Source organism: Lissotriton helveticus, chromosome 9, assembly GCF_964261635.1.
Source record: "Lissotriton helveticus chromosome 9, aLisHel1.1, whole genome shotgun sequence".
Lineage (NCBI taxonomy): Eukaryota > Metazoa > Chordata > Amphibia > Caudata > Salamandridae > Lissotriton > Lissotriton helveticus.
In genome coordinates this window covers 292,529,078-292,548,847 of record NC_136070.1, presented here as the reverse complement: position 1 = coordinate 292,548,847, position 19,770 = coordinate 292,529,078, and the positions used below count along the sequence as shown (strand labels likewise).

General features: G+C 38.8%; 1 protein-coding gene across 1 annotated transcript; it reads left to right on the top strand.

Annotated features, from left to right (window-relative positions):
* The first annotated feature begins 9,647 nt into the window (after nucleotides 1-9,647).
* On the top strand, nucleotides 9,648-10,986 carry LOC144782726 (transketolase-like protein 1). Its single transcript, XM_078662051.1, has one exon. It carries the CDS (start codon nucleotides 9,774-9,776, stop codon nucleotides 10,857-10,859), a length of 1,086 nt encoding a protein of 361 aa, XP_078518177.1. The 5' UTR covers nucleotides 9,648-9,773; the 3' UTR covers nucleotides 10,860-10,986.
* The last annotated feature ends 8,784 nt before the right edge of the window (nucleotides 10,987-19,770 follow it).

Sequence of the window (19,770 nt, the reverse complement as noted above, 5' to 3'; positions counted from 1 at the left end):
CCCTTTCCATGTTCCAACGCTTTGAAATGAGAATATATTTACTCGTGCGCACCCCGCAACTTTTTTCGAAAAAAAATATATATATATATATTTTCGCGTTTAAGGTCCTTACTGCACACCCTGAGAAAACCTACGCAGCAAAACAATCTCTACCTTCTCCCCTTTCCATGTTCCAACGCTTTGAAATGACAATATATTTACTCGCAGTGACAAAATGGCGGTCAACACTTCCTGATTTCCTTCGAATCGAACGTTAACAGACGTCACGCAGCAAAAAAAAATTCCGCGCGCGCGCAGCCGCTTGAGTGCGCGCACCCGTACGCGCTTATAGATATATCATTTACTCTAACTTTAATTTTCTCAACAACTACTGAACGGATTTACACAATTCCACAAAAAGCGTAATAACTTCAGATCTGACCCCCCCCCTTTTGCTCTCATGTCCTGTCGGAATGTCCGGCTGTAGATTACAATCACATGTTACATTTGGGAGGGGAAACGACATCAGAGCGACAAATATTAGAAATATACCACACGACAGCAAAATAACAGGTTAAAACGTTTTTATTCTTGAACAAAAATATATTAAAACAACTATTTACATGACAAACGGCCGCAGCAACAAACCCACAATGCATTTCGCCGTCTACTTGACGCCGTCCCTGTCCCTCCTTCCCCAAAGTAGCAATGTTGGGCTACTTTTGGGCTGCTTTCTAGTAGGGTTTTTGAGCGTCAGAAAGTCTACAAAAGCCGTCGGCAACGGCCTGGGGTGGAGAACCATTACGTGAATAGTCCGGAGGCGACACCACTCGCCAAGGCCTGTCCCCAGGATGAACCAAGGGATCCGTTCCTGGGGCCGTGGCAAAGAGCGGCCGGCCGCCATCGGCCAGAGAAGGCATGGGCCCTACCCGAGATGTAGTTGTCTTCCCATTCTCTTCTTTTTTCAGCGCATTGCAGGCCACGAGGGGGGAATGTCTTGCATATGCCTCCGACCCCCCCCTCTCTTCATCGCCTGGTCCGGCCATAACAAATGTCAGCAAGACGCCGTGGGGTGCACTGGGAGGGAGAGGCGGCGTGGACGAGCCTCTCCCGCCTCCCAGGTGGAGGCCCCTCAGCTGCACCCCCAACGATCCACGCACCCGGCAAAGGGTTCGTCCACTGTTGCGATATAGGGACGCTCCACGAGCCCACACACTCCCCACACACACCTCACACACGCACACCTCCACCCACACCCAAACACCCCACACCGACACCTTACACATCCACACCCACACCCACACATCCAACACACCCACAGTCACACACACACCTCACCCCCCCAACACACACACACACACACACAGATACCTCACAGACACACCCCACACATCCCACACACACACCTCCCCCCCACACACACACACACCTCACAGACACATTCACACATACACACACATCCTACACACATACCCCCCACACCCACACACACCCCACACACAGTTCACACCCCCACACCCCCACCTACACCCAAACACCCCACACACCCACACCCACACACACACCTTACACACCCACATCCCCCCCACACATGGGGAAAACTCAGTGAAACAGTAAAATGATAATTTAAAGTGCTTAGAGGTAGGGTAGGTTCGAATTGAATTGTTGTGTTGTGTGGGTGATTTAAGTACCAACATGTAGGTACCAATGTAGAGTTGTTATAGAAGTTATTGTGGTATATGGAATGCATACCATAGTCTGTCAGGAAAGCAGAAACAGATCCTTTAAGTAGTCCCTGAGAAGACCTAGGGGATCATGGATAGTCTACTCTGCTCCCTTATGATGTTTTAAAATTGCACAGTATACTGTAAGTTTCAGTTTATACTGTAATATAAACATAATCATTTTGGTAGTACTTCATGAATTAGATATAAAAATGAATAATGTCTCAAACAATTTTTAATTATTAAATAAAAATGTATTGGTTAGAATTTTCATAGTTCAATAAAACTTTACATGGACGATTAATTTCAAATTTGTACCCAAATAAAAACATTCTTTCAGAGAATATTTTTAAGAAAATTAACGAGAAGAAATCTGGCATATGTTTGATGCCTACTCTGAAAGAATGTTCCATGTTCAACAACAAAATGTTGAAGTTAGAAAATGAAGAGATAGTGAAACTGGAAGCTATAGATAAAATTGAACATATGGGAGCAACAATTATTTTGTCTGAAAATTTGAAATCAAAATTGGATTCATTAGAGAAGACTATATCTAAAACTGCTGGTTTTGAAAAGACTCTAAATGTGTGTTTAAATTGTCGTATCATTTTGAGAAGGAATTTAAATGTTGAAAGAGGTCTGGTAAATGGAGCAATGGGTCATGTTGTTGGTTTTGTGAATTACAAAAATAGAGATGGAATTGAAATTTTAAAAATTAAATTTGATGGCATTGACGAAATAGAACAAATTTGTCGTTGTTCAGCTAGATTTTTGCTTGTGAAAGACTTATATGTTCGCCGAAAACAGTTTCCTGTTTGTTTGGTATATGCGGTGACAATTCATAAATCTCAAGGTTTAAGTGTAGATAGTGCTTTGGTGAACATTGGAAGTTCTGTGTTTAAAGAGGGTATGGCATATGTGGCATTATCACGAGTCAGAACTTTATCAGGATTGTACTTGATTGAGTGTGATGAAACAAAGATTTCTGCTGATCTAGATTGTGTTAACGAATACAATAGGTTAAGAAGAGAGTATGCTCCACATTTGCCTCAATATCCTCTGTTTGAAAAACGTGTGGTAGGCCGAAAAAGAAGAAATGAGATTAATTGCAGTGAGGTACTAGCAAAAAGGCAAAAAGTAGATACAAGTGTAATTGTAAAGAGAAAGAAAAAGGATTCTGTTGAAGATGTTGTTGGATTTCAGTTTGAAAACAGTTCTGGTGTCAACTGCTGTGCAAATGTAGTAGTTAATGTTGTTTTTTTTCTTCCAAATTTACAAAAACAGATTGTTGAAAAACGGAATCAAACATTGTGCTGTTTATTGAATTCTGTGTTAGAGAAATGTAGCAGTGATAGAGCAAAAATAGAAAGTGTTTCAGAAATTAGAAATCTTCTAGACATATGTTCTGGTCAAAATCAATTTTCACAGATAATTCAGCTGGATTGTCAGGAATTTTTAATGTATATGTTTGATGTATTGCAAGATGAAGGAGTAGACATAAAAAATCTTTTTAACCTTTCTTATCAATGGCAACATGACTGTGATAACTGTACTTCATCAAGTACTACTAGAATAGACACTGAAAGATTTATATATTTGACTTTACCAGACTGCAAATCAGTGTCTTTCAATAATCTAGTTAAAGCAGCTGATCACAATATGGTGTGTACCCAATGTAAGTCTGCAATGCTGTCCACATTATTTCTACAAAGTTACGGTCACTATGTCATTTTAATGTTCCAACGATGTAGACCTGATGGAACGAAATTGACAACTTCTATTAAAAATGTTGTGGCTTCTCAGTTATCCATTTCTGGAAGAACATTTGGAACTGTAGCTATTATTTATCATGACGGTCCTTCAACAACATCAGGGCATTACACATGCTATTTAAAAAGTTGCAAAGGTTGGACCCTTTGTAACGATACTCTTTTGACTTTTAAACAACATTTGCCTTTTGACTTAAAAAATTCATATCTAGTGTTTTTAGAACTGAAATTTAAGTAAAGGTAATTGGCGTATGAAAACGGGAGCAGTTAATAAAGGTTAGTTTGCTATTTAAAATTATATTCAGAGTAAAAGTGATCAAGATAATATAAATAATTGATTTGTTATATAGGTACTGTAAGTGGATCTTATAGGAAGTGATATTAGCATTATTGGAAATGATGAACATGAGTAAGTCACAGATGGAATTAGGTAAATTTAAATATTATGAAAATGTTGTTTGAGCCTTTCTTTCAGAACGTCGGAAAAAAGGTAATTTCAGAGTTTCTTAGAATTAATTTGAAAATATACTCATACATCTGACACTATTTGGCCAAAAGTAAAGGTACAGGAATGAGTAAAGAGTCATGACTGAAAAAAAGGAGTATATGACAATAATTAAAATATTTCAGATGTTCTTGGAGCTTTTCTTCTAGAAAGTCAATGAAATGGTTTTTTAGTGAACAGCAGAGTACTTTGCAACGAGAAAAGGACCTCCATGATATACTATTTGGCCTCAAAGAAAAGTAAGTCAATCAAAGATTAGTGTACATTTGTCATTTGTCAGTATCTAAGTTCTTTTTTTAAAACACAATCTTTTAGATTGTGTTTTTTTCCCGCTGTCATATGATGAGTAATTTGAACTCACTGTTTTAAGTGAAATTCAATATATTCTGAGAACAGCAAAAATAAACTATGTAACATGTTGTACAAGTTAATCTATACTTTGGATTGTGTAAATTAAATTGTATTCCCATTCTCTGACACTCACTTTCTTTTTTCCTCTCTCTTTCAGCTCTCTTTACTCACTCACACTGCCTTTCTCTCACTCTGTTTCACACCCATGTGTTTAATCAACTTCTTTCACAACCCCTCATTCTCATTTCAACTGTCTGCATCCACTCTCTCCCTTGCATAACTATTCAGCTTTCAGTCTGTCTGCTTTACTTCACTTTTCCTTGTTTTCCTCCTTTACTCTTTTAGTAATTCCTCTTTACTCACTCACAAGTATTGTTGCACTCTATCACTATAAATCATCCACTCTCCCTCGCTTATCTTTGTCTCCTCCTTTCTTTTGACCTCTTCTCTCTATGTTCTGTTCACTACCTCTATGTACTCAGTCCCTCACTCTCCTTGTGTTATGTTCACTTGTGTTTATCTACCTTCTATCATTTCTCTTACAACAACTTCACTGCTCCTCTCTCATCGTTCTTCAACCTATTTCTTTTAGTCCGGTTCCATTACTACCCCTCATTTCCTTTCTTTCAATGTCCTTCTCTTTACTTTCATCACCAAATTAGTTTCTCTCATTACCACTGTTTTAGTCGTTTTCTCCTCTGTTTTCTTTTTTTGTTCCCTTACTCATTTCCTTTGCTCACTCATTGTACTCCACCTCACTCGGTATTTTTCTTAGTGTGTCTCTTTACTAACTTCCTCACTCCATTTCCCTCAATCATTGTATATTATTCTCTCTCTCTTCATCCCTTCACTCTATGACTGTTCTTCACTTACTCTCAGTTATCTTCTATTCCTCATTCTTCTAAATGCATTCTTAATTAGACTCTTTTCCATCTCTGTCATTATCTTTTTACTTACTACTGTTTCCTGACTTAGTTTTACTAACTCACATTGTTTTAGTATCTTTCTTAACTTCAGTTCATTTCTCTGTTCTTGTCTTCCTCTCTGTCAGTGAATCTATATGCCTTACTCTTAGTAATTTGCTCTGCTTCTATTTCTTTTTCTCTCTTTTTTCATTCTACCTTACTTTATTTCCCTTTCTATGTCCTTCACTCTTACTTTATTTCTAAATACACTGTTATGATTTTTAACCTCTTCATTTGTATTTCTTAATTTAAAATACATATTTTACTAAATATAACTTATTTTTTCTTCTCTCTTTCACAGATACAAAGTGTAGTAAAAAAAATGTAATTACAGTTACATTTAATATATGGTAAGTGTCACTACAAAAATTTAGTTTGTCATCACCCTTTGCTTTTAGCTCACTAATATTTTCTCAACCAACCTTACTCCTGTTTCTTTACTCTGCTTCCCTCACTTATTCTTATTCGCCATGTTTACTCCCCTTTCCCTATTTCCCCTCTCATATTCAACTTCTTTCAGTCCCTATTCTTTATCTCACTTACCCTCTGTTCCCTTCCTTTGCTTCTTCACTCATTCTGTTTTTCTTAATTATTTACTTCACTCCTACATACACACCTCATCCCCCTCCCAACACATACACTCACCTTTGACATACACCCCACATACACACCCCACACACACCTCATACATACACACACCTCCCCCACATATACTACTCTCACACACACACACATTCCATACACACACATACATCCCACACACATACCCCCCACACCCATACACCTCTCACACATATCTCACACACCCTCACCTCCACTCACACCGAAATACCCCACACACTCACATCCATAGACACACCTTACACACCCAGACCCTGACCTACACCCACTGACTCCCTATAAGTCACACATACTGCATTACTTACCTTTCTTTGCTGTGTCACTCAGACCCATTCTGACAGCCTTTCCTTTACTGTCTCTGTCCTTTCTTTTTATCACTCCCCATGTGTTATCCTAATTCAATTTTTCACCCTCTTTCACCCCTCTTTACTTATACTCACTGCTCTTTCCTTACCCTCTCTCACCGTTGTTCATTTATCCTGGATCCATCACTACTCTTCATTCCCCATTTTTTACTGTTCTTTATTTGTCTTTCAACACCCATTCACATTCTCTCACTATGTCTACTTTAGTCTTCTTCCTCTCTCTTCCCTTCTTTCGCTTCCTTATTCATTTTCCTTTTCTCACTTTCACCCTATTACACCTTTTCTGTTTTTTACTATGTGATAAACAATCCCTCTGTGTTTCTCCCTCTAGCTCTCTTTCTCTTAACATTACTCTCTTTGTGTTCTTCCCTCATGCTAACTCCTTCATAATTTTTTTTTTTTTTTTGGGTACGCACCCCGGTGCGCGTACCCTGAGGAAAAAAAATTGACAGAGATTCTTTAAAAATATAGGTTTATTTTTATAAAGTAAAGGTAGTTCTAAAAAGAACTGGTTTTTTTCTTCTTTTTGTTGTTTTATATTTTTTTTATGTTTTTTTGAACATTTTGTACTTTTTTTAGCTTTTCTGAACACTTTTATATTTTTTTGTATTGTTTATGGGGAGAAACAAAAAACAGGGAATTGTAAATGGCTCAACTGGAGCATAAAAAAAAACAGGAAAAATTAGGTTTTTTTTGTACACTTGTGGTTATCACCAGCAACCATAAAAAGTTTGATGCTTTGCTCACCGTAGCAAAGTGTCTTGTTACAAAATTTGCATAAAATTTAGTAATTGCCAAACTTAGGTTGGATAGTGTCCAAAGTGTCTCTTGCCCCCGAACCCGATGGATTGGGTTGTTTTGATGTTGAGGGTCTAGACGTTGATGGGGGTAGTTTACTGCAGAGGTCCCTTAACTCTGCATTAGAATAATTATTTGGATGCCAACGCATCATGTGGCGAATCATGGTGTGATTCCCGAAGGAATACTTTTTGTTAGGGTTCCCCCTAGACAATTCAGCACCACAAACCAAGCAAGTTACCTTTGCCGCGTTGACTTTCTTAAAACCCCTTGGGATTTTATGGAACTCCCATACAAAGTGTACTTTCGGTTTGTAGGGCTGTTTATCTTCAGGCAAGTACTGCCTTCTTTGTGCCTCCTCTTCATCATCCTCCTCCTCTTCCTCTTGACCACCAAGGTAATCTTCTCGTGGTCTTTTAGATGGTGGTGGTGATGGTGGTGGTGGTGGGGCAGATGCTCCAGCTGTTGCTGCTACTGTAGCCATGTTATTCAAGTAAAGAGTACAGATAGAACTCCAAACAGGTCTTCCTCAGTCAAAAGACAAAGTCAGAATAAAGAAAAAAGGTGGGGCTTTCATTATTTGGAAAACAAAACTGTTCTGAACCAATGAAAAGTGTTATTTTCAAGTCACATGATCCAGGCTTTAATCATTTGGAAACCAAAACTGATTTGCACCAATGAAAAGTGTTATTTTCAGATCACATGACCCGACGCGCTTACGCTACGCGCCCCGGGGCGCGTGGCGTAAGCGCGTCGAGACATTGCGCGATCGTATGCGATCGCGTGCTTCCGGGTGCGCTTACGCAGTGCGTCATATGACACACCAGTTATAGTTAGCTGGAAATTTTACTCGCATAAAACCATTGAAATTCCCACGTTATAGTTAGTTGGACTCAATATAACTTGCGCGTGCAATGCACTGCTGATGACGTCACATATTACATCACTCATGACATGGTCAGTGACATCACTCATGATCACTGATGACACCATCCTTGTGACAGAATGACGGACCTCCTTTCACTGTAATGTAACCCTTGAAACACATATTCAATGATAGAAACTAAAATGTTCAAAAAAATGGAGATACCCATACCAGTTACAACAACCAATTCAATAATTCCACCATCTATGTACACATCCACTCATTCACCAACCGTTATATATAGTCACTCATACATATACTAACTCATCATATGTAGTGATACACCTATACATTCTGTTACACACCGACAGTCATCCAAAAGATACTCTCACACATACTCACACATGCAAATAAACTATTGAACATCCATTTATTTGCATATACAGCTATACACACACTACCACCTTACTTCTAAGGAAACTTACACATACTTACTCTCTTGAACAATAAATTAGAGAAACACATACTTATTTAAACAGGAAGTCTTACAATCTCTTACTCTCACATATACTCACTTATATACATCAATATTGACATATACTACATTAAAACATATGTAGTTACTGATAAAGACAGTAGTGAGACAGTCATTCACTCACTAACACACACATATACACACTCATCCACCCATACAGTCCTGCACATATGCTGTCTTCAAAACACATACAAACAGAGAGTCAGTCATTCATATATGTATGTGCTAAGTAATACCCCCACCAAACCATACAGACACTCATACTGAAACTAAAAAAAATCTAATAACCCATATACATACACATGTAGCTACTTACCAACCCATGCAGCCACTTATACACAAAGTGAAACACTAATACATATATTTAAATATTTAAACATTACTCACTAATATATGTATTCACTAAGATACACTTAATAAACCAGTTAACCAATCAATTTAAACATTTATTCTTCCATCAACTTTTACATATACATATATAACACATAATTATTTTTTTAAAATACACACATTCACTGGATGGTGTCATCAGTGATGTCATGAGTGATGTCACTGACCATGTCATGAGTGATGTAATATGTGACGTCATCAGCAGTGCATTGCACGCGCAAGTTATAGTGAGTCCAACTAACTATAACGTGGGAATTTCAATGGTTTTATGCTAGTAAAATTTCCAGCTAACTATAACTGGTGTGAAACCTATGGTTTTTTCGGTGAATATATATATATATATATATATATATATATATATATATATATATATATATATATTCACTGAAAAAACCATAGGTTATAGACCATATATAGTTAGGAATTAGCATTTACAAAACCTTGAAAATTCACTGAAAAAACCATAGGTTATAGACCATATATAGTTAGGAATTAGCATTTAAAAAACCTTATTTTACTCACACAAAACCATTGAAATTCCATATATAGTTAGTTGTACTAACTATATATCGCGCACCCGCAATCCACTGCTGATCATGTCACATATTACATCATTCATGACATGGTCAGTGACATCACTGATGACATCACTGATGACATCTCAAATGACATCACTGATGACATCACTGATGATATCTCAAATGACATCACTGATGACATCACATCACAACTAAATGAGTGGATGTATAAGTTTCTGAATGAAGGTTTTAGTAGGTCGCGGAGCTGTGCCACGCTCTATGGCAGGCGTCCCATCTGAAAGACAAGCCGACAGCGATCATTGCCAAAACCTTCAAAGGGAAGGGGATTGCAGGAGTTGAAAATGAAGACAATTGGCATGGAAAGCCCATGCCGAAGGACAAGGTGGAGGCAATAGTTGAAGCCATCCAGAAAGAGATCAAGAATGTCACCAGGCTCTGCCCAGAGCTGCCCGCAGAGGACTCTCCGAAAGTTGTCATCGATGGCATCCTAATGCCCTCTCCCCCGAGCTACAAGCTGGGAGATAAGATGGCAACCCGGAAAGCGTATGGCTTAGCGTTGGCTAAACTGGGTCACGCAAATAATCGTGTCATTGCACTGGATGGGGATACTAAGAATTCCACATTTTCTGAGATCTTCAAGAAGGACCATCCTGATCGCTACATTGAATGCTTCATTGCTGAGCAAAACATGGTGAGTGTAGCGATGGGCTGTGCCACCCGTAATCGCACTGTGGCGTTTGCCAGCACTTTCGCAGCCTTCTTCAGTCGTGCATATGACCAGATCCGCATGGGTGCAATCTCCCAGTCCAATGTTAACCTCTGTGGCTCGCACTGTGGCGTGTCTATTGGTGAGGACGGACCCTCTCAGATGGCACTGGAGGACTTGGCAATGTTCCGGGCTGTCCCCACGTGCACGGTCTTCTACCCCAGTGACGCAGTGTCCGTTGAGCATGCCGTTCTTCTGGCCGCCAATACCAAGGGTATCTGCTTCATCCGAACGAGTCGCCCTGAGACTGCAGTAATCTATTCCCCTGAAGAGAAATTTGAAATTGGACAAGCAAAGGTTGTCCGTTCAAGTGACACGGACCGAGTAACCATAATTGGAGCTGGAGTCACTTTGCATGAGGCCCTTGTGGCTGCCGATCAGCTTGCCAAGCAAGGTACTAATGTGCGCGTGGTAGACCCTTTCACCATCAAGCCGTTGGATGCAGCTACCATAATCTCTAGTGCCAGAGCCACTGGAGGTCGAATCATCACTGTGGAAGATCACTACAGAGAAGGAGGCATTGGGGAGGCTGTGTCTGCAGCAGTTTCTGGAGAACCTGGAATCCTTGTTCAGCACCTTGCGGTGAACCGCGTGCCACGAAGTGGGAAGCCTAATGAACTCTTGGACATGTTTGGCATCAGTGCCAAGTGCATCGTGGAAGCTGTGAAGGCTACCTTTGCAAACTGAAGGCTTGTGATTTGGTGTTGAGGAATGAGGCTTCTAGTGAGGCAGTGGTGGCTGCTAGAAGGCAATTATGGTAGAGTCCCTGTTAATGGCAATGTCCAAACATTTCTCATTCTTTCAGATGAAGGATTATATATATACACTGTAGGCAATTGTGGAAGTTGAACGAAAACTTAGTATTACTTCAATGTTTCCTGGCTAATGTGACATGCCGTAATGTAGCACACTGCTGCCCTTGCTTTCAAGCCTACATAAGCACTTAGAAGATGAAATACTGACCATTCCAAAGCTATATGTACATTTGAGGCTAAAGCGAGACATGGGGAAACCTAGCTAGCAATAATGGTATATCTTTCTGGCTACCATACACTTTTTAATGGAACTGCTAGATTAACAAACAGTACTCTTAGGTCCTCTGGGATCAATAAAAAGCCTTTGTTCTGTGACAGCCAAAAAAAAAAAAAAATAAATAAATAAATAAATGTGTCTCACTGAATGCATAGGTTAGTGACTAAACTGTCTTAATTTGTGCATCATTATGTCTGGTATTCTGTAAACTGCTGCATGTGTTGATCAGTAGCTATATGAGTAACTATATGGGTTATTGATTGATTGTCCAAGTATTTGTATGGGAGACTGAGTGTGTGTGTGGCTGGCTGGGAGATGTGTGACTCTGTGCAGATCAATGTATTCTTGTATCAATGATTTATAAGAGAGTAAGTATGTGTTAGAATATGTTTGAAAATGTAAGGTACTCTATGTTTAACTGTATAGATTAGAAAATGGAAGTGTGATTGATTCTTTACAGGACTGACTAGGTGTGTGAGTAACTCCAAGGATGAGTGGCAGAGTGTGAGTGTCTGTATAGGGTGTATGAGTGCATATGATAGTGTTGTAAAGATGAGTGATTGTATGTATGAATGATTGTATGGGTGAATGAGTGAATGTGTGTGTAGACGTAGGAATCAGTGAGTGCGTATGTAGTAACTAGGATTGGTGTGTCAATTGTTTAAAAAAATATGTTCTGTATTTAACACTGGGTGTAACAGAGGTTATATTAAAGTGTGAGGAGATGCATTGTATTGTCACATGAATGATATCATCAGTGATGTGACCATTGATTTCAAATGAGATGTCATCAGTGATGTCATTTGAGATGTTATCAGTGATGTCATTTGAGATGTTATCAGTGATGTCATCAGTGATGTCATTTGAGATGTCATCAGTGATGTCATCAGTTATGTCATTTGAGATGTCATCAGTGATGTCATCAGTGATGTCATTTGAGATGTCATCAGTGATGTCATCAGTGATGTCACTGACCATGTCATGAATGATGTAATATGTGACATGATCAGCAGTGGATTGCGGGTGCGCGATATATAGTTAGTACAACTAACTATATATGGAATTTCAATGGTTTTGTGTGAGTAAAATAAGGTTTTTTAAATGCTAATTCCTAACTATATATGGTCTATAACCTATGGTTTTTTCAGTGAATTTTCAAGGTTTTGTAAATGCTAATTCCTAACTATATATGGTCTATAACCTATGGTTTTTTCAGTGAATTTCATTGGTTTTTTAAAAGCTAATATCTATAGCTGTAAAATTTATTCTTCTTTAAATCCAAAAATATATTTTATATGTTTATTAATAATTTTTTTTAAATATTTTTTTTGTTTCGCTCCCGGTCCGCGAACCGGGAAGCTTCCCGTTAGCTCACTTTGATTCCGCGACCCGGTCCGCGAACCGGTAAGAAATCAACATAGTGACGGTATCGCGTTGCCGCGTAATGCGTCTTATGACGTACTGCGTTAGCGCACCCGGAAGTGCCCCGGGGCGCGGACCGAGGCGCGAAACGCAGCTCCCCGGAAGCGATCCGCGGCGCGAAAGCGCGACGTATCGCGTTGCCGCGAAATGCGTCTTGTGACGTATCGCGTTAGCGCACCCGGAAGTGTCCCGGGGCGCGTACCGAGGCGCGAAGCGGAGCGAACCGGAAGCTAACCGGGGAGCGTTCCGCAGCGCGTAACATGAGCGTGAGAGGTCATGTGACTTGTTAATAAAACTTTTCATTGGTTCATTTCACTTTTGGTTTCATAATGATGGAAGGCTAGGTCAGGTGACTTAAAAATAACACTTTTCATTGGTTGAGAAGTATTGTTTTTTCCCAAATGATGAAAACCCCTCCTTCTTTCCTCACTCTGACTTTCATCATTGTGAGAGGAAGACCTATTTTGCTTCTTGGAAAATGGCTTCATTGGTAGCTTCAGCTGGTGGACCCCCACCACCACCACCACCTCCTCATGGGAAGAAAGGACCACCTCCCCAGGTCCTTACCAACACTGAGGAGGAAGAGGAAGAAATGGATGAGGAGGGAGAAGAACCACCATTTTTAGAAGAGTTGCCCTGGGTTTCCAGAAAGAAAGCCAGTTTCATCTGGCAGTTTTTTTCAATACCTCGTGGGCAAAAAAAAGTCAACGCGAGGTATGTCACCTGCCTGATATGCAAGGAACAATTGTCCAGAGGGACGGACAAAAAATATAGCTTTGGCAATCACACTATGCACAGGCACATGACGAGGAAACATCCCCTAAATTACAGCCGGGCGGAATTAAGGGATATGCACGACAATCCCAGACCAACTCCTGTGGCCAGACCAACAATACCGGTTTCTCTATCACCAGAAGAGGCACGGGAAACTGTGCCAAATATTCAACAAAATTTTGGGCACATGATCCACTTATGTATGCACTGTCGTGCATTATTAGCTTGTGGCAACATGAGCATCAATGCACTGAACCTGGCGTATGAACACCATGATTGCCCTAACCGCCCCCAGTAATTTTTTTTTGCTCCTGTTGAGCCCTTTTCAACGCCTGTTTTTTGTTGTTTCCCCCCCCCAAAAAAAAACAAAAAAAATATAAAATCGTTCAAAAAATACAAAAAAAACAAAAAATGTTCAAAAAATACAAAAAAAATATAAAACAACAAAAATATAAAAAAAAAGTTCTTTTCAGAACTACCTTCCCTTTCCAAAAAAATTGCTAGAATGTTTAGCACTCTGGCAAGCTCTATTTCTTTTGGTTCGCTTTCGGGTTAGCTTCCCGGTACGCGGACCGGGAGCTAACCAAAAAAAAAAAAAAAAAGTGTAAGTATAAGGAAAGGAAACAGAGAGTGATGTTAAAAGAAAGACAGCTATAGGGAGTAAAGAAGAGATACTGTTTAATAGATCTATTTACCGAAGAAAAGACAGAAGAGGGTATAATTGTGAAAAACAAAATAGATAACGAAGTGAAAGAAAAAAAAAAGAGAGTATAACATTAACAAAGAAGAGTTTCTTGGAGAATGTGAGTGAATGTTCAAAATAAGATTAAAAAATGAGGAATAACAGAGAGAAAAAATAGAAAACAGAAAACAAAAAATAACAGAAAAAGATTAATTGAAACAGCAAAGAAATGTAATTAACATAGAGCCATATCATCAACATAGGCAATAAAAGTTTTGCAGCTTTTATTGACAGAAATGTGTCGCTAAAGCTGCTTTTGTGGCAGAAAACTGCCACTAAAACCACTTTTGCACCAGTTTTCTGCCAATAAAAAGAGCAATAATTTTATTGGCTGTGTTCATAATATTACCCTTAGTGTGCTTCAACTACACAGAGAAAGCATTATGAACAAGTAGTGATAGAGTGATCAGTCAAAGACACTAAGAGTAATAGAGACGCAGTGAGTGAACAAGAGTGAGGAACTATGAGAAGAGAGGGACTGAGAAAAAGAGTGGAAGGAGTTGAGTAAGTAGGTAATAGAGAAAGGAATGAGGGAAGTAGCAAAGGCAGGAAACTGAGGGTTAAAGAAATGAAGCAGTGGAACTAATAGTAGTTAAATGTGATAGAAATGTAACGAAAACAGTACAAAATATTTACCTTATAATTATCGTTAAATTACTCACTTTTTGTTTTTATACTTTCAATCTGTGAAAGAGAGAACAAACATTTGAAAAATATTAAAAAATGTATTTAAAAATTAGAAAAGACAAGGGAAAAGATTGAAGGTCAAACAGTTTTTCAACAACTTTGACACTTACAGAAGCTTCTGCTTCTCCAGGCCCCCTACACAGTCCTAAAGATATACATTTTAAACTAACAGTATCTTGATGCAGATGAAGTGAGGCCTATCTTAAAACATGGTGCATCTTTTGCATTGCTGTTGTTTCAGAAAAGTGTCGCAAGACACTAACATTTTAAATAATTGCTTCAGGATGCCAATAAGATGTCTACTATCCAGAGGTTTGTTTCAGGTGAGGCCTACTCAGGGTTGCAGATGAGATTTACACTTGTTGAAGAGTACAGAGGAGATAATACATGTGAAGGTCTACCAATGAAGTGAGTCATGTCCACTGCACTCTTCAACAAAGTCCAAATCTCCTATGTTTCCCTGGACAGACCTAAACTTGATCTGCACAATGTGATTCATAATGATAGGAAACACAGGTGATGTAATTGAAATACGTGCAATTTATTTTGCTCATTTCACAATCACATCACTTGTGTTTCCTTTGCTTAGGTATCTCATTGTGCAGATGTAGTCTAGCATATGAAAGAATACGCAGAAGTGCAGCACTGCATGCAACAACTTTGACACTTACAGAAGCCTCACCTTCTCCATGCCTCCTACACAGTTCTACATATACATCATAAATGCAAACAGTACAGAATTAATTATACATGTTAAATGGTTTATTTTTGCTGTTCTCAGAATGTATCAAATTTCACTAAAAACAGTGACTTGAAGGTATTCATCATGTAACAGCGGGGAAAAAAAACCACAATCAAAATGATTGTGTTTAAAAAACCCATACAACATCAGAAATCAAAATTCAGAACTCGTTAAAGTTAACTTACTTTTCATGACGTCCAAGGATGTCCTATGAACAGCTTACACTCTTTTGTGCTGTTATTACTTTCAGCCCGCCACTTTCTGAAAGAAAATCTCCATCGTTTTTAAAAACACATTACATGCAATAAATGACTTCTTGCTCTCTACCACAATTTTCCACAAGGCCAAATCTGGTCAGAGCCATTTATAACTCTTGGATTTCTTGTAAGCCAATCCCGTCATTTGGCATTTCCGCAACTTTCAGAATTAAAATGTTGAAGATCATTTTCCCAATCCTGAAATAGTAATATCTTCCCCTTCTTGCTCAGTCATGTTCTACATTTCCTATGACACTGATACTGCTTACTATGAAGCAGACTTACACTACCTCTATGACTACTACAATTATTTAATTCTCTACATCACTTTTAATCACAAAGCAATGTAAAACAGTAGACAGCATTGCAGACTTACATTCCCTCTACTCCATGTTTTGATTGGCTGCTTCAATTAGCTTATAAAAAGAAACAGTTTTTCTGAACTCATTGAAAGTGCATGTATTTCTCCATGACGTCCAGTCCTATGGTTAGAAGTTATGTCTCTGAACTACACTTATCCTCAAGGCCAAATTGTGTAGGAGCCATTAGAACTTCTTGAAATTCCACAGAGCACATCCCAAGCTTATTTCCCTAAAATTTTGGTTTTAAAAACACCAGGTAAGAGTTTTTAAGGTCATACGGCAATTTTTTTTTGAAAATTAAAACAGAATCATTGCAGAATGACCAGCCATTTCTAGACTTTAAATAAGCTGTGTAATGTCCTTATGTTATTGAAGGGCCGTCATGATATATAATTGCTGCAGTTACAAAAGTCCTTCGTGATATTGACAAGTGCGAAGCTACAAAATTTTTAATTAAAGTTGTCAATTTTGTTCCATCAGGCCTACATCGTTGGAACATTAAAATGACATACTGGCCATATGTTCGTATAAATAATGTGGACATCATTTCAGATTTACATTGGCTACACTCCATGTTGTGATCAGCTGCTTTTACTAGCTTATTAAAGGAGACTGATTTACTGTCTGGCAAAGTTAAATATATAAATCTTTCTGAGTCTACACTAGTAGTACTTGATACCATACAGTTCTCGCAGTCATGCTGCCATTGATAAGAAAGCCCAAACAGCTGATCTACATCTACACCTTCAGCATGCAATACATCAAGCATATACATTAAAAACTCCTGACAATCTTGCTGAATATTTTGAGAGAATTGTGTTTGGCCTGAACATCTGTCTAACAGATTTCGAATTTCAGACACACTTTCTATGTTTCTTCTATCAGTGGTACATTTCTCTAACACAGAATTTAACAAACTGCAAAATCTTTGATCAGAATTGACCACAATCTCTTCTTTTAAATTTTTTAGAGAAAACAAAACATTAACCACTACATTAGCATAGCAGTTGACACCAGAACTGTTTTCAAACTGAAAACCAACAACATCTTCAACAGAATCCTTTTTGTTTCTGCTTGTAATTTTAGGTTCATTGACTTTTTGTCTTTTTGCTACAACCTCCCCAGTATTGTTCTCATTTCTTCGTTTCCGGCCTACCACACGTTTCTCAAACAAAGGATACTGAGGCAAATGTGGCACATACTCTCTTCTTAACCTATTGTATTCCTTAACACAATCTAGATCCGCACAAATGTTTGTGACATCACACTCAATCAAGTACAATCCCGATAAAGTTCTAACTCGTGACAATGCCACATATGCCATACCCTCCTTGAACACAGAACTGCCAATATTCACCAATGCACTGTCTACACTTAAACCTTGCGATTTATGAATTGTCACCGCATATGCCAAGCAAACAGGAAACTGCTTACGGCGAACATATAAGTCTTTTACAAGCAAAAATCTAGCAGAACAACGAGCAATTAGCTGTACTTCCTCAATGCCATCAAATTTAATTTTTAAAAATTCAATTCCATCTCTATTTCTGTATTTCACAAAATCAACAACATTACCCATTGATCCATTTACCAGACCTCTTTCAACATGTAAATTCCTTCTTAAAATTATACGGCAGTTCAAGCACACATTCAGAGTCTTTTCAAAACCTGCAGTTTTAGATATACTCTTCTCTAATGAATCCAATTTTGTTTTCAGATTCTCAGACAAAATAATTGTGGATCCCATATGCTCTACTCTATCAATAGCTTCCAGTTTCACAATCTCTTGCTTTTCTAAATGCAACATTTTGTTGTTAAATTTGGCACATTCTGCAAGAGTTGGCATCAAACATATTCCAGATTTCTTCTCAGTAATTTTCTGAAAAATATTCTCAGGCACAACATCTTGTTCTGGATATAAATTTGACAGTAATCGTGCATGTAAAGCTTCTTTCCCATGCTCGGTCACTTTTCCAATTCTAACATCTTGTAGAATAGTCTTGTAAACTTCATCCTTCGCCTGACGCATATTTTCATGCAGTTCAGCATAATTGAAGTTTAACCATATATTGACGTTGCCAATGCTGCCTAGGCACTTCCTGGTATCTTCATGCGTGAGCATTTTGAACACAGGTTGCCCTTTCACTGGTGTCAGCTGCAGAAGATCTCCGAAAACAATGATGTGTTTGCCACCAAATAACACATCATACTCTGTTTTGAGAACTTCTTGCATCCTCAAATGCACAAAGGCAAGCATGACATTGGAAACCATGCTTACTTCGTCAATGATAAGAAGTTTCATTTTCCTCAAGATTCTTGAAACTTCAAAACAAGCATCTCCAGATAGCTTGTGATATTGTAATTTGTTGTCATGCTCCACTGGCAGCATCAGTAAACGATGTAAAGTAATCCCTTTAATATTATGTGCTGCCAGTCCAGTTGGAGCAGTGACAACACAAGACAGCGATGACTCTGTCCTTTCCTGCAAATAGCATGAAATTGCTTTAATGAGGAAACTTTTTCCAGTTCCCGCTTCTCCACTCACGTACAGTCGGACAGGCTTCAACGACGTACATGAGCACTCTTTCTTATCATGACTTAATCCATGATCAATTTGCATGGTAACTTCGTCATATATTTTCCTCTGCTCAACGTTGAGTTGTCTTTCCAACTCTTCTAAGTTAACCGCATCCTCTTGAGCATGTGCCATGGCTCTTTCCACTTCATTCATAGCAGTGGCAGCTTCATTTTCGATAACAGGTCCTCCTAGTGGATCCTGACTCAATGAAGCAGAACTCTGACTGTCCTGAGAACTGTCTCTGGCAATCTCGGCTGCAATCGTTGCTTCCTGCTCAATTTCCGCATTCAACATTTCTACATATTTGGGAAAAGCAGCACATTCTATGGTCTCCTTGGCGGCATTGAAAGAGTCTTCGTAACAGAGGAAATCTCCAAGCAGTTCCTCTTCTGCACGCCAAGGCTTGAAAAGTTGCAAAAGTGCTAAATAGAAAAACTCCTTTTTTTCAGGAGATTCGCCACTCAATTTTCGATGGTTTACCAAGTGGCATTTTCTTTGCTTGACCAGACATCCCTCACTTCCTATTACAGCATACACTCCTTTCTCAGTATCTTCTTTGATGTTCCTCTTGAATATGTAATTTTGAAGAACCTCATACAGACAAACATTCTCGAGGTGACTGCTTCGATTTGGATAATATGTATCCAACATGTTTGTCTTCAAAATGTCGGTACTGTTTGGCTCCTTTTCCGCCAAATACTCAATTTCCCGCACAGGTTTGAGAACTCGATTACGCGTTGCTGCAAGACCAAGACTCGCCCAAACGATACTCCTGGACTTGACATAGAGACTTGCTGAAGACAACCGGTCAGAACATTCGTACGCTCCGATTTCTCGATGCGACAACATCTTCGGACTGAAACTGTACAACTTCTTGCTGAGGCTCTTTTCATGGGAAATGTCCTCCCACATATCCTTCAATTCTGTCTTCTCTTTTTTGGTGATGTAAGACGTCACATACCAAGCCACAGCCATACAGTTATCAGCCACAAACTGTATATC

Bases quoted from the DNA above. Each gene is read 5' to 3' on its own strand.
- LOC144782726 (XM_078662051.1), top strand. From the start codon at position 9,774: ATGCCGAAGGACAAGGTGGAGGCAATAGTTGAAGCCATCCAGAAAGAG.